General features: G+C 38.8%; 1 protein-coding gene across 2 annotated transcripts in view; it reads right to left on the bottom strand.

Annotated features, from left to right (window-relative positions):
• LOC306843081 (A-kinase anchor protein SPHKAP-like) overlaps window positions 1-16,511 on the bottom strand; it is a 50,946-nt gene that overhangs the window by 12,386 nt on the left and 22,049 nt on the right. For both annotated transcript variants that reach the window (XM_079374338.1, XM_079374339.1), the window contains exons 4-7: window positions 6,462-6,521; window positions 5,921-6,058; window positions 5,566-5,824; window positions 865-4,207 (exon numbers count right to left, since the gene is read on the bottom strand). In XM_079374338.1, coding sequence (XP_079230464.1) covers window positions 865-4,207; window positions 5,566-5,824; window positions 5,921-6,058; window positions 6,462-6,521 — 3,800 coding nt within the window. The remainder of the gene's footprint in view (window positions 1-864; window positions 4,208-5,565; window positions 5,825-5,920; window positions 6,059-6,461; window positions 6,522-16,511) is intronic.

The following is a 16,511-nucleotide window of genomic DNA, read 5'->3' as shown; positions in this document are numbered from 1 at the left end:
GACCAAAAGAGGTCTACCCAAAATCCAATTATTTATTTTTCATATGCAAAAGTGACAAAACTGCAGTGTATTAAAACCAGACCAGAGAGCAGACGTTTCAGCCCATGCTTTCTTCAGTGCTCATGAGGCAAAAAAGCAACACCACACTTATATAGACACAATTGCAAATTGTTCACAGCTGATCTTAATCAGTGAGGGATAATTGTCATGCCAACAATTTCCCTTCACAAAAAACATGCAAGATCCATCTCTTCATTTAATCCTGTTGGGGTTAATGATTTCAACTCAAAAATCCAAAAAGCCTCTCTTTGTAACAATTTTCTATCACGGTTACCACCTCTCCTCTTTTGGTCTGTTTTTTGCAGTGTGCGGACAAATTCAGCTACCTGTTGGACTATAAACACCATGTGTGACAACACATGAAGCAAAATGTTTTGTCATCTTCTGAAAAAGGGGTCATGAATTGAGAATTCACCATAATCTATAAGAAGTCACTGTACTACAGAAAAACACTAAGTTTCTAAACATCCTTGTTAGTCCTTGTTAGTATTGACAGCCAAAACAATTCATTTTGTACTTCCTTCTCTTCATTGCGTAATAAAGATTAATACATCAGCACAAGACTGCCTTCACAGACACAGATCGGTGCTTACTTCATCATTCCCTATTTGGCCCACCCACTGGCATGGTAAAATCAGGGTAGAATACAGTTCAAGAAAAATGCAATTCATGACACCTTTAACATTTGTGCAATCCTACCCTCGTTTTTCTTACCAACTTCATTCTCGCACACACTGTGCTGTGAGCAGTTATGAGAACTAAGGCTTAGCCTCTGAAACAAAGGATGTGGGTGATATTATGTACCTGCTTTTGGTTCCTGTCTCGCTCTCTTTGACACTTTGTGGCTGGATCTGATGGGATGCTTCTGTGTGGTGGGGCCCAACCCTTCCCCTGTCTTCTGAGGCTTCTTCTCTTTGATCTGGTTCAATGTGGATCAAGGGTACTTCCCTCTGTCCACGCCACGCTTGCCTCACACAGGACGAACTGTGAGAGCTACCACAATTTTCCTGATGCTCTACACTTGGCCGTTTTCCATTATTTTCACGACGAGACTGCTTAAAGCCGTGTCTCCTTTCTCCAACTGGAACTTGACAAGCAGCCACAACGCCATCCTGCTGGCCTCCAAGCAGGGACTTGCCACTCTCTACGATGTCTGCCGCTAGACGGTTAGCATAGAGCTGTACATGTGGCTGCGAGTCTGCTGAATCGAGCTCCACACTGTCCTCTGAGGGCTCCGCTATTATCTTATTCTTGCGCATTAGAGACTCGATAGAGCTGGCCCAGGTTTCGTGAATCAGCATGTCTGTGATTTGGTCCGTTTGGCCACACTTATACAAGCATGAATCAGACTTGCAGAGTCCCATTGATGAGACAGAGTTGGTTGGATAGATGTTGAGCGAGTCCCCATGTACATTTCGAGCAAAACCATCGAATGAATTGGCCTTGATGGGTGAGTTTACAGTTAGTCTGGAATCTGAGGATCGCCTGTCAGGAACAGAAGACTGACGGATACAAAACGGGGTTCTGGGGGATGGGGGTAATAGGCTATTACTCCACTCTTTGGTCTTGGTCAGACTGTAGTCCTTGTTCTCCTTGTCCATGTCTTTTAGCATGAAGCGATAAAACTCCTCAGTGATACTCTCAGTGCTAGACTGCTTAGAGAGACAAGATGATGTGCGCACATTGAGGTGTCCATTTGTTTTACTGGCAGCTTGCTGAACAGCTGCTGCAAGGATGCTGCTGGCATTTTTCCCAGCATAGTAGTCCAGCAGAAGGTCAAACCCTCGACCTTCTGTCTCCATCTGGTTCACCATGAACCGAGAAAACTCATCCGTAATGCTCTCACAGCTGGATTGCTTGGAGATAGAGCTACCTCTGCTTAAATTATGCCCAAGCCTGTTTCCCGGTCCCAAAGTGTTTGCTGTCCCGGAGGGATCTGCGTCCTCCTCTGGAATACTCTCGTAGCTTGCCGCTTTGCCCCTGCTGCTCCATCTCTCACACTGGAGGCGGCTGCGAGATGACTGGCCAGATTTGGACGTGTCCACCACACTCAATTCCGGGCAGTTCATTATCCTGGCTGTGACCTCTGACGCAAAGAGTGCAAATGGATCAGAGGAGGTAGGTTCGTCTAGATTGACAGTTTCGTCCACGACACGGTTGACCAGACGCTCCATGAGTTCAGGCTGTTCTTCGGTTTTACGTTTGATTTCACTGAGACGTGGAGGTCTGTGTTTCTTGGTGACGGTGGTGCCATTTTGCGTCTCTTTCCGGCGGAGGGCTGCGGCTGTACGGCAGGGCAGAAGCAGTCCCTCTGGACCTTCCGAACCACCCTTTAAGGCGCAGAACCACGGCTGCTTTCCGCTAGAGTTCTCCAGGCATATCGCTGCCAGCTCTGTAGCCATGGAGACCACCGTGGTCGCCAAGTCTTCAGCGAAGCATGTGACAGGAGTTCTGGACTCACATGAATCCATTTTAAGTGCCACAAGTGCTCCTGAAGAGGACGATAAAGACTGCTGCCTGGTCTCGCTCTCTCCTCCTGCCCTCCCTCGTGGCATGTGAAGTGGTGAGCTTTCAGCTGAAGGGAGCACAGAGTCTGCGTTCTTGTCACTCCTGCCCAGGTCAGACTGCTCTTTGACCATAGTGGCAGTCACTCTGTTCAGAGTAAGTCTGTAGGGTTCTTTCAGTTTTGGCTCGCTTTCTCTCTCTTCCTGTACGTGCTTTTGCTCTCTCTCTCTCTTCCCTATGAGAGCAGACAACTTCTCCACACTACTTCGCCTCTCACCATGAATATAAACCTGGCCTGGCTCAATCAAATTCTGTAATTGGCTCAATGCTTCTCTGCCAGACTTGGTATCAGCCTCATACTCCCTAAAGCCGATACTGCCTTCTTGCCTGTCACATGATCCTATGTTACATTTTGAAATGTCACTGATTTTCCTTGATGTTACACTTAAGACATCAAAGAGCAAATTATTCACACAATCCAAGAGGAAACCCTCGATGTTTGGGGCATCTTTGCCAGGACCCTCGAGCTCTTTTCTCTTCTCAGCCTTCTCAAGAGCATACTGAAATATATTATCTGATATTTCCTGGGTAAAGTTATCAAGATCCTGTTGTTCCTGATAGGGCCTTCTTGGATTTGTGATGCCATCCACTATTTTGTTATGTGTGGTCTCAAGGAAGTTTGCAATGCTTGAGTAACTTTGTCTGTGTGTGAGTACAGCTGAAGCTTCCCTGAGGAGAACTTCAGCAACATTGGCTCTGAAAGCCTCGACGCTGGTGCCCTCTGCAATGCTACAGTGGAGAGGCACTGCAGTTGAAGCTTGGGCAACTGACAGAAGTCCCATAGAGGCAGAGTAGATGTCTGTTGAGTCGTCATTATCCCCAGAGTCATCTGCTAGATCTACCGTGGCTACAGCTCCAGCGACCTGAGACATTCCACATACTGCAGAGGAAAACGAATACTCCCCTTGTTCGGCCTCACTCTCTTCTTCTTCATCCTCACACTCATCTTCTTCTCCTGACTCCAGTGTGAGTTGTTCTGTGACCTGAGGGGTGGTAATGGTACCGATGACACTCGCAGCACATGCTAAAGCTATTTCCACCGGCTTGGCGACGTGTCCAATTGCAGAGTTGTGCATTGTTTTGGTCCTATTTCCTCTATCATGCTCTGTTGTCCCATGTGACTGAGCTTCCGGCCACTCCGTTACCTCCTCACTGTTGTCAGGACTCTGGACAATCACGATTTTAGGAAGTTCAAAAGAGCAGGCTCGAGCCCTCCGTGGCTCTTCACTGGAATGGTTTATATCACTTGAGTGTTGTGAGGTGGAGGACACACTCACTGCTGCCTCCGTGACAAAAGAAGGTTCGTCTTGTGACAAATGAATAAAAGCATCCTGCAGGACTGACTCAGCCAGATTGGTAGCATAGTGACCAGCTGACTCGCTGGTGTGACGACTGACATTTTTGGGGGTAGCAGGTGGGCCTCTTGAGGGGGCGGAATATGTTCTTGAAAGCTTTTGGGAGTTGGAAGAGGGGCAGAGGGTCTCAGAGTCCTCACTATCCTCTCTATCTATTTCACTCCTTCTTTGAGCGTGGGCTGCTCTCAACACCTTAACCGACTCGGGCATGATAGAAATCTCAGGCTCTGCAGAAAGAAAGACATGTGGCAGGGTTAGTGAGAAATGGGGCGAGGGCACAGAGACGGAGGAAATAGATTAAAGCCAGACCTCTGAAAACAGTTTCATAATCCTATACAAAAAGCCAAATTTAATGCACATGTAAATGAAGCCCATTCACAGGCCAAGTCAGAGATATGGAGAAGGAGATATGAGGAAGTGTGAGTGAAAATAAAGGACAAAACTGAGAAAGGAGGTAAAAAGTGTCAAGATTTATCCTCTCCTGTCACCTGCTATGTCCAATGGATATAGTGAGGGTCCATAGAACACTGTTGTATTTGTATCTGTTTTTCCTTTTCCATAACCAAGACCATACAAATGCAGATCTATATCTGGGCTGATATGATTATGAATATTACATTGTCTTTGAGGAGAGCATAACCTTCACAAAGTGTTACTTCTAATTTTATATGAGAGATTAATTATAGATTAACCCAGCAGAGCCCAGTGTATCTTGTCTCTTTAATATTAGACTTGGGGCGAGTATCGCCACATGTAGACATTCATGGGTTTGGCTTACTGTTAGAGGCCAAAGCAGTAGCACAGAATAATGCAAGACAAACAAGCTTTCAGACATGAACAAAGGAAATGCACAAGACATTTTGGGGACAGTGCTTCTTTGTTAGGGAGTCTTCCATGGCATATTCTCAAAAACAACCTTCATAAAATGTTTTGTTATTCTTCCCGTTTGTCTCTCTCTATCACACACATACTCATTAACATAGACTGAAGTGAATTAATTGTTTCAGTGCTGTATGGTCTTGTGCATCCATGCTGTTGCTTGGTTACTTTGTATCTAAATAAGTAAAGCAGATTGCAGTTCTGATTAAGATTATTATAAGCAGTGCAACCTAGACAGAAGTCGGGATCCAAATTATTCCCAAAGGCAAAACTAAAGACTTTATTTATATGTTTTTATGGATGTAAATTTATTTGACAAGCCCAAATTGTTTGGAAAACCATAATCTCATTGGTAGCGACTAGGGCTACATTGTGTTACTAAACTAAGAAATAGCCTTGGGGTGGAAACACTCCCAAACCGTCCTCCAAATAGGGCCACTCTTATCGAAGCAGACTCACAGAAACCAAGAAAACATAAATGGCTGAATGCTCTTTCAGCTATAAGTCAAGCAATTTTCCGTTTATTCGCAATGTGGACAGGAGGTAAGATACAGTCAAAGTACCAGAGCTGCACTGAATTTGAGTTTTCTCATTACATACGAGCAACAAGGACATAGAAAATACTATACAAAAGATAAAATATGGAGCTACAATGACTGGATTTCTGGCTGGAATTGGATTTCTTGTAGATGGATGCACTGTTTACCATTTCTGAATGGGTCATCCTCGCTGTCTTCCCCAAGCTGTTCAGAGGCAGTGAGGAAGTCTTCTTCTATGGATGACACAGAGCGGTTGGTGTCATCTTCAGCAGCCCGCTGACCAGCCAATCGGCCATGCCTCTGCCTCTCTTGCCCTGACTGTATTCCAATCAGGAATTTGTTGATCTCAAAAATGACACTGTTGGTTTGGGTTGGGCGGCGTCCACAGGAACAATGCACCAGACAGATATCTGCTGTTTTCTGGCTCTGAGATACACATACATAAACACAAACACAGTTCAACCAGGCAGACTGTAAACTGTAAAATGATGTCAGATGTTCCGGTCTGTATTCATATCCTACCTGTGGGTGGCTGGGGTCATGCTGGCAGGAGTCCGGTGACTCTAGGCTGCTGAGAAGCAGAATCTCATTTTCTTTGGGTTGCCGCACTCCGAGAGACTCAATTAACCGTGGCAGCCCTGGGAACACCGAGGCCAGTTTCTGTGGGGAAATTTATGCTAATATTCAAGTCACATAAATGTGGGTATTTGCTTGCATTATCTTGGTAATTTGTATTGTTTCTAATTTCCCTTTTAATTAGATGAAACATTATTTATGTCGTACGCTTAGGAAATGATGAAAGACATTCATATATTTGTTATTAACTTTAAATGAATTAGAAATGAGAAGGGTAGAGGCGGGTGGATATTTATTTGGATATTAATTAAAAGTCAACTGGGAATGACAAAACACTAGACTATTTATTAGTAATTGCTTAACATTTTGCAGATGCTTTCATCCAAAGCAAGCAATGTTTTTGTTTTATTGTTATATAGCAGTATATGCATTCCCTGGGAATCAAACCCACATATATTTAAAGAAAGGAAGGATAATCTCAACCCACCTTAAAATAGCTGTCGTCATGCCGTTCAGCAGCATGTCTGTCCAGGTTTACGAAACCGATCTGGAAAGAGAGAGGCTGAGCTTAGAGAAATAAGCACATTCCTGAAAAGGAAAGTATCTGTACAAATACAGTGTGCCAAAAGTACACACAGGAGGAAACACACATCAGCGGCACTGAAAATCTTCTCATCTGTCGCATCTTTCAAATGTCATTCTTTATTCCGCATATTCATCACTTTCATTTACAACATGTCAAATCTCCTGCAGTGATGCCTAAAAGTGCCACATTTGCACTGAATATAATGAATAATGACTTTAAGGACAAGTTCACAGAATTTCAACCAGTTTTGTATTGTTACAATATCAGTAGTGTATGTAAATACAAAATGTGTATTGTTTCTCAATGTTATTTGCACATTTGTCAGCAAAGGTCCATTGGATGACACAAAATCACTTTTGTGAGCTCCATGCCTTTCGTTAAAAACTACAGATCAAACATCCCCATTGTTTTATACCCAACCTCTGGCAAACGGATCAGGTACTGCTGTTTTTCTGTTTCTTCTGGTCATGTAACACCAATGTTAAAAAAAAAAAATCTGCTGCATAGACAGCCAAGTTTGATTAAAAGCCCACCTTGCCAGAGGTGAACTACCCCTTTAAATGTTAGTCTTTTCCTCTCACAAAGCTACCATTGAGCTTCAGGAGACTTGGAATACAGTGCTCGACTCACACGGACCACTTTTATGGTAATTTCAGGGTTTTTTTTGTCAGGTTTGACAGCTGTGTCACTATGATCTGCCATTGCATGTAAAATATTTCTTCTTTTGTGTTCCACTGACAAAAAAGCATACAGGCTTAGAATGGCACAAGGTTGGGTATCTTTAAACCACTGCATATAAAAATCTTTGTCTCTTCCTCTAATGTTTACACAGCTTGAATAGCACTTATCGCTTATTTATCACTCTTCACTGTTAAACAAAGCTTTTTCACTCTCTTTTTCATCTGCGTTCATCTCACATCACTCTGTTCACTTGACATTGTTTTGATTTTCAGAATTTAATTGATTCTTTAATGTGGGCACATTGACACACACACACACACACGTTGGTTTTTGTGGTTTATGGGGACTCTCCATAGGCGTAATGGGTTTTATACTGAACAAACTGTGTGTGATATTGCCCTACACCAACCCTACACCTAAACTTAGCCCTCACAGGAGACTTTTTAGGCATTTTTAGATTTTCAAAAAACACCATTTAGTATGTTTTATTTAAGCCTTTTGAATTACAGGGACATAGGCAGTGTCCTCATAAACCACCTTCATATTGTAATACCTCTGTCATACCCATGTCATTATACAAATTTGTGTCCTCATAAACCACATAAACATGCACACACACACACACACACACACACACACACACACAGAGGCTGCACCTGACTGATTCTGATGACTCATCGGTATCTTAAAAGCATATCATGTTGCTAGTTGCATGTTTGTTTCAAATGTGTCCTTGTGGATGTGTGTGTGAGTGAGAGAGCTCTTCTTTCACTCTTCACTTAAGACATTTAAGATCACAGTGACAAATGTCTTTGGAATCTGTAGGTTTCTCTGAGCGAGGATGGATTTCACCCTCAGGCACCACAGATGTAGCACTTCATCTCTCATATTCCAGCTGCTGGTACTTAATGCAACAGTAAATGATCTAGTGCATCCATAAGAGTTCATATACTAAGTGTATGAAGTGTGTTAATAGTTCTGGCCTGAGGAGTGCATCTGCTATCGAAAGACAAACAGTGAGAGCGAGAGAGAGAGAGAGAGAGACTTTTAGGTCTTCTTTAATAATTCATTAAAAACTGAGACCCAAGTAAATTTTTTAAGAATAAAAGAGCATTCAAACATACAAATACCTACATTTTTTCATACATAAAATAAATAAATAATAATAATAATAAAAACACACACCTTTTTACACTCATACATTTAACACAAAACCTCCCTGATCATCATCTTCACATATAACACCATCCTCTCCCCACACATGAAAAAAAGACTCAACATCATTAATTAGATTATAATAAGCATATTCCATCATTAATCTCTTCTTTATAAAACCTCTCATCATCAAAACAGTCCACACTTTCCCTCCCTTCTACTTTATTTTTTTTCTTGTACACCAAATTGCTAACTTACCTGCACTATACAAAAAATTCTGCAAAACCCCTTTAGATTTGTATTTTGTTGAATATTTAGGACCAAAAATAAACAATTCTTGATTAAAATTTCCTATAAACTGCATACTCCAAGTGTTCTGTTAAACCCCAAATTTGCTCCAAAGTGGACACTCAATGAAAAGATGATGTTTCAGACATCAGACGTCTGTTAAAATCCCATGTACAATTCTCCATTGAAGATCCCCCACCCTCTTTTCAATGGGTCTTTTTGTACAGGGTTCGCCAGCTACCTTTCAGGGAAGAACCTGATTCAAACACCATTGTCCATTAACTGTCTCTTACATTTTTAAGATGTTGATAATTTATGGTTTTTATACAAGCTCTATAAAGTGTTTGTCTGTTCAGAAATATTCAGTTCCGGTGTATCCATAGAAAGCAATTTTTTGTCATCTTCCTGCCAGTCTTCTTTCTTTATGGAAACATGCAATTCTGGAAAGCGCATATTAATTTGAGCGTTACAATTCTCCACAGGAGCAGCTTTAATAAAATATCTTACTGGAACAGGAAGGGTCTCCTCAAGGTCATATAGTAACTTCTTGATAAAGCGTTCAGAGCTGAAGCCCATCTTTTGTGCCAATTCCTCTGCAGATATCCAACTCAGTCCCCTGCGTAGATGGCATATTTTGGAGACTCCTGCTTTCAACATTGCCGACCTCACCGTGCCAGAACTCAACAGAGATAAGTGGGTTGAAAAACAGAGGCTCATCATATACCCACTGATTAGATTCATCCCATTCTTTTGAAAAGGATAGAGTCTGCCAAGCTTGCAGTACACTCTGGTAAAACACAGTCAATCCATCCAAATTTACTCCGAGAGACATAACAAATAATTGCTTGTCCAGGCCCATTCTTCTGTATTTTCGCAATAAAGCACATGCTACATCCATCCACTGTTGATGCTGATGATATAAAAGACGTTGTGCATATCATAATTATTTCTGACTATAACAGTTATATTATCTGTTATATATTAGCTTAATAGCTTCAGCTCCTGGTTTCTCACTTACTAAAATGCCTGATAATTTAATTCTCAATAAACAAAGTAGAGGCTCTATTGCCAAAGCATACAACTGACCAGACATAGGACACCCTTGTCTTATCCCTCGTTTCACTTGAATTGGTACACTTAAACCTCCTCCAATTTTAACCATGATTACAGCATCGGTATATAATATTCTGATCCATGATAAAAATTGTTCACCAAACCCATAACACTCAAGAACCTTAAAAAGATAACGATGATCTACACGATCGAAAGCCTTCTTCAGATCTAGAGAAAGCAGGCCAAAATCAACATTATAAATTCCAGCATAATCCATAATATCCTCATTAAAAACAAATTATCATAAATAGACCTTTTGGGTATGCAATATGTTTGATCTTTCTGTATTTAACACATCAAGTCTATTTGCCAAACACTTAGAAAATATTTTATAATTACAGCATAAAACAGAAACTGGCTTCCAATTGTTTTAGCAGACACAGATCTCCCTTCTTTGGGATCAAAGACAGCACTGCTCGTTGACAACTTTTTGGTAGAACCTTTGCTTTATAGCTTTCCTGTAAAACTTTAAAAAAGTCTTTTCCAATTACTCCCCAAAAAGTTTTGTAGAATTCTGCTGGTATTCCATCGATACCGGATGCACGACCAGATGAAAGTTGATTCACTGCATTTGTAACTTCCTCAAAAGCCAGATCAGAGTCTAAGTTCTTTGCGTTTCCTTGATCCAGCACAGGTAAGTTATTAAAAAATTAATCTGCAACAAGATTTCCTGTGCACTCTTTGGCATACAAGTCTGCATAGAAATCAACTCCTCATTTCCAAAGGATCAGAAGTCACATTTCCATCAGGTGTACGTAATGCATGCATATAATTAGTATGAAAACACTTCTTATTCAAATTAAAAAAGAACTTTTTAGGAGCATCCATATCCTGTAGAGAAAAATAATGTGATCTAACAAGAGCTATTTTTACTTTTTTGTTTAACATATTACTTAGCTCTTGTTTCTTCTAAAATCATCTTGTAAATTTACATCATTTTGATTAACATATTCTGAATATTTGAAATATCATTCTCTAATTTTACCATTTCATGTTTCAAGTGTGTACAACAAATTGTTGACAGAATAGTTTAATCTGAATTTTCCCTATTTCCCACCACTGAAGTAAATTATCATAATCTTTTTTTTCCTCAACCCAACAATTCCAAAACATTTGAAAATCCTCATAAAAATGAACACCTTGAGTTTTGAACATCAAAACACCAGTAATAAAATTGTGGTTTTGTTTCTGAAACAACAACACTCACAGTAATAAGCTGATGATCAAAGATAATACAAGTTGTGATATATGCTCCTATCACCCTATTACATTGATTATTATGTAAATAAAATCGATCTAAACGTGACGCATTAATTCTACCTACTGCCACTTTAACCCAACTATATTGTCTCACATTTGTATTTTTATCTCTCCACACATCTACTAACCCTAGTTGAGTGATTATTTCTTTTAAAACTTTCGCAGATGAAGGATGTGGCATCCACTCCGACAGAGAGAAAGAGAGAGAGAGAGAGAGAGAGAGAGTAACCTGCCATAATTGTCCTGAACTGTCATATTCACATAAGAAACCGATCTTGCGCTGGAGGTTTGGAGTGTCTCAGCTGTCAGGTGGCACCATTAATGTACTGTGGTGCTGATAGGTGGCTCAGTCACTGCCTTTTTCTGATACACACACACTCACACACACACCTAGTAAACAAATAAACAAAAAATACATAATGTGCATTCTTAAAATAAATGGTAGGTCTAATTAGATTTTTTTTATATGCATTGTGCTTGCAAAAGATGCCAAGATATTAAGGTGCTGGTTTGCGATCATTCTGAATGGTTGCTAAGACGTTACTAGGTGACTGTTAGGGTGTTCTGAGTAGTTGCTAGGTACCATTTGCAGAAAGGAAATTAGCTCATGTATGATACAGCAAGTGACACAATGGCCGCTGTTTGTCATTAACATGCAAGGAAAAACTACCAAATAATAATTTTTATAAGGATTTAAGCATATTTAAAAAAAATATATATATATAATGCAAAATCATGTTTGGAAAAAATATTTATACCTAGTTATGTTGGCAATAAGCTCCTTTTTGACCCTGATTTGAGGTGTCATTCTTGTCCATAGGTTACAAATCCAAGAAATACACAAAATAACAGCGATACTCGCTTTAGCAATATTAAACTGGATTCTCTGAACCAGGGTTATTTTAGGTAGCTAAAACAATTTTATCTTGTTGCCAAGGTAACATTTCTTATTTTCAACACAATAAATTTAGTTGAACTTGATGTACTAAAACAACTTAAACTGAAAAAATATTTGACAAAAACATATAAAAAAAAAATAAAAAACTATGCAAAAACAACACTAAATTACTAAAACTTTCGCAACAATTAAAATGAAAATAATACATATAAATATTAAACTAATTCAAAATATTAATAAAAAATATTATAGTATTCTAAGTGATACTAAAATAAACCTGATCAGTACATTCTGAACACAAGCTCTCATTCTGGAAATGACAACAAACATATCGCATCACCGATGAGCGAACAAAACTGGTTCACATGAATATAACGTGACATACAGTTACAGAATGTCTAGTAAAGGAGGTTGCTAAAGGTTTTAAGGTTGAGATGGATGCTTCAAGTGAGTATAGTGATGTTATGGTGATGACTTTACTCATTAAATGAGTATATTAAATGAAATTGGAAAAGGTAGGGAGGAGGTGAGACAGTGGAAATTTGCATCTCACTAACACAATACAGAACACAATGCTCCTGCTCACTCATTCTTGTACACTTGCACATCTCGTCCGATTGCCCATCTGTCCGAATTTCTGTACCACACTATAACATTCATTTACTTCATACTGGATGCTCTGTGTCTCTCTCGCTCTCTCTCTCTCTCACAGACACTACACATTTGTTTGTGTATCATGGTGAGAACTTTCCATTGACAACTTCTGTTCATACTGTGCTAATGATATTTTCATCCAGACTCATTGGAAAAACATGCCTCTACCTACAGTAAAAAAACAACAATCCAACAACTTTTATTCCTTTTCGCAATAAATTATGATTAAAGGGGTCATGACACGAGAAATCAAATTTGCCTTAATATATGCTTTTGGCATATAAGAGGTCTTTGTACCATTAAAACATCCTGCAAGTTTCATAGCTTAAGACGTCCTCCTCATTATAAAGAAAGCATTTATTTTATCAAGCTCCACAAATGGCTAGTTTTTCGATCTGAGTGGCAAGGTGACATCACCCGGGTGCAGTCATTTGCATAAACACCGCCTCCAAAGCAAGACATCGACGAATAGTCTTCTTTTCAACATAGGCCCCACCCACTGGCGTTCAGCCGCTTAACGGCTTGACACATGATCACACTGAATGCAAGAAAAGCAAATATAAATTACAATCACTGCTGCAATTCTACACTGGATGCAGTATACAGATGTGCGTTTGAGTCTGTCAATAGGACAAATGGAGTGAAAAAACGTTCGCTTTTGTCGCGTTTGGTTTAAATAGCGTTTGTGGTTGAAAATAAAAAAAATTCTTTACATTACAATATAAGATTACAAGTAAACCTCAATGAACTTAAAACATTAAAATAAAAAAAATCATGTCATGACTTATTTTATTGTTATTTGTTTAGCTATTAATATTAATTAATGTGTTTATTATTATTTATTTTATTTTATGTTATTTATTTATTTTCTAAGTCTACCACGGGGTGGGTTTTAAATTTGTACAGTTGCTTTTTGTTTTGTACTACTGGTCCAAAAAATAAAACTCAATAAATAGTTATAAAAAAAAAATTAATGTCATGACTCCTTTAAAGAGTCAGATTATTGATGAATAAAGATTCATTTTCATGTGGTTCCTTGCATCACATGACCAGCTCCATATGTATGGTTTTTACAATGTAGTAAACTTGCTCAGTAGCGCACCTGGTACAGCATTACACTACTGATGTGGTTGGGTACAAGTCACAATAAACACAAGTGAAAATGAAAGAGACCAAAGATTTGAAAAAGAAAGCTAAAATGGCATGGTTGTGTTTTTATCTCAAGTTTGCTTTAATACGGTTAGGTTTAGAGTAGGATTTAATGTAGGTGGTACATTATTTTCATGTTATTTTAATGTCACTCACTGAACATTAATACCCAAACTATTAATGCCACAATACTTACAACAACCAACGTAATAATACTTTGACAAATTCACATTCACCGGATTAAACAGCACACATATTTAATGTCACTCAAAGGACATTTTACTAATATTTAAAGTGTCACAAAACATGCATAAGCAACATACTACCACTTTGCTCAGGCTTGTTTAACCAAGGAGCCTTTCTTTATGTTTTCATTAAGATGCACAAAAACAATATAAAAAATAACTATGCCTTGTTTTCTGGCATAATTTATTTTTCAAACCCTATAGGAAACTTTAATTATTACCAGGCCCAGATGAAATCTCCAGTTTTGTTTTTATTGTGCATTTTCCAGGCTGACTTTGGAAGAAAATCTGTGTAATTCCATGGAATGGATTTATATGTTGTAATATGTGATAAACATAGCTGATTGCTTCACTCCTCTTCATTTGCAAGTATAATCAAATTGTCCAGAATATTTTATAAACAAACACATAAAGAATGGGAATGCACAAAACTTTGAGAATGGTGAAGGTATCAATCCTGTGGAGATCAGCAGAGATTTCTGTGGGTGCAATCATGTCCCGTTAAAGTCACACAGACTACAAATCGAGTAGTTTGAAATGCTTCTCACATCCTGGTCATTTACTGTAATACTACATCCCAATCACAGGGCACCAGACTGCATCTAAACGGTCGCATTTTGAAAGATCTGTTACAAACCTGAGCAGAAACACCAAATGACTCTTTACTTACGCAAATATTAACAGGTCCGACACTCTAAACAGCATTTATAAGGAAGGAACCAACATAGGGCTAGTTAAACTAAGTCTAGAAACTATGGTGTTTTGACATACATGTTGTACAGTGTATTACAATACTAATACTTTACTTCTGTCAGGACCATTATCGTCAATATAACTTACGATTAGCATACATTTTAGGAAATGCTTCTGTTCTGGGCAAACCCTCCCTGGCCATCCACACAACCTAGCATGGATAGGAGCAGGGAGAGCAGTATACCCCCCTAAGGAAACAGAACAGAACCAACATCAATGATAAATGTAGCAGATACCATTAATGTTCTATGTGATTATTTTAACAACATGATTCAGTGGTCTGACTCGATGATATATTCACTGCCAAGTCCTGACTGGACGAGAAGAGGAGCTGGGGATGGAGGTGGGTGATTATTCAGCAGCTATCGCTTCGCTCAGGAACTAATGACTGAAGGGACCTTAAGAAGGGAATTATGATTGATGATGTGATCCTATAGGTAGACGTGATCATCTGATTCGAGCTTGACTAACATGGCCTGCCAGAACTACCGCTATGCTGCATTTCAATCCTGAACCAGAATACCTTGATTAACTGGTTTAGATTTGTTTAATTGGGACTGACGCTAAACTTAACTTTAGATTACCACGACTATTGTATTTATTTGTTTATACATATTTGTTTTATTATCTCTAACTATAGTAATGAGGATCAATGAATGCTTTAAGGTGTGCTTATCATGGTGAAAACTTTACAAAACTATGGTAAATTTAAAAAGTAGAATCATGAACTTTAAAGCCTCCCCGTTATTTTCCTCCTGTGTGATATATGTGCTGTTCTAATGAAATCACTAGCTCTGTTTGCCTTCAGAAACTCCAAGCTGTGACTGAACTTCACTAATTAAGACACTGATGAAGGGAAAACAATATCTGTTAAGGAGTCCCAAACTCATTCTGCCCGCTGTGAGAATAATTTATTTTTCAGCCCTATATAAATTATGTGCTAATTAACATCCCAAGTCAAAACCAATGCATATTAATTTGTCTACTGGATGAAATATACAAACGCAATAGCAATTTCATTATTGACTTCTGTTCTAAAACTGTTCACTTTACTGGTCCATTCCTCCAATCTGTGCTTCCAAATCAGATGCCACTGCTCTCACATGTTAGTCTGGATCGCTGCCATCATGTGGCATGTCAACTTTTCATTTATTATTCATTAAGCACACAGGGTCATGGAAGTGTGTAGGTCACACAGTGTGTGTACAATTAACTAAATATACAGGTTTTTCTGCTCACTATTGCTCAAAATGTATCCATCTTAAAAATATTTGGTATTTTTTCTCACATAAGAATGATAATTATGCATCTCTGACATCATCTTCAAGTTACTGATGAAGGAAAAACAATATCTCTATACCTCCCAACTCAGTCAACCCACTGTGAGAATAATTTATTTTTCATAATTTATTTATATGTTTTATATATTTAAATCTAAAATAATTAGTAAATTAACAAATAATGTATACCAAAATGCATCTATGTATACACTGAATTTCTCTTGACACATACCAGTTTATGTATGTTTCTTACATAAGGATGATCATTATGCATGGTTAGATGGTTAGTACCAGCACTCAATATTTTTTACTAAATGAGCACAATAATTATTTATGCATGTTCAGTATGTTAAAAAAGAATTTGCAATGGGACACCAAGACTAAAATACCTGCAGGTTTATTGTGTATTACCATTATTTAAGCAACAATAGGAAAAAAGAAAAAGAAAAAAAACATGGAAAACGTCAGCAAATTT

This window comes from Barbus barbus (assembly GCF_936440315.1).
Source record: "Barbus barbus genome assembly, chromosome: 23".
Classification (NCBI taxonomy): domain Eukaryota; kingdom Metazoa; phylum Chordata; class Actinopteri; order Cypriniformes; family Cyprinidae; genus Barbus; species Barbus barbus.
The sequence above is the reverse complement of the archived record's forward strand: the minus strand, read 5'-3'. Positions and strand labels throughout refer to the sequence as shown.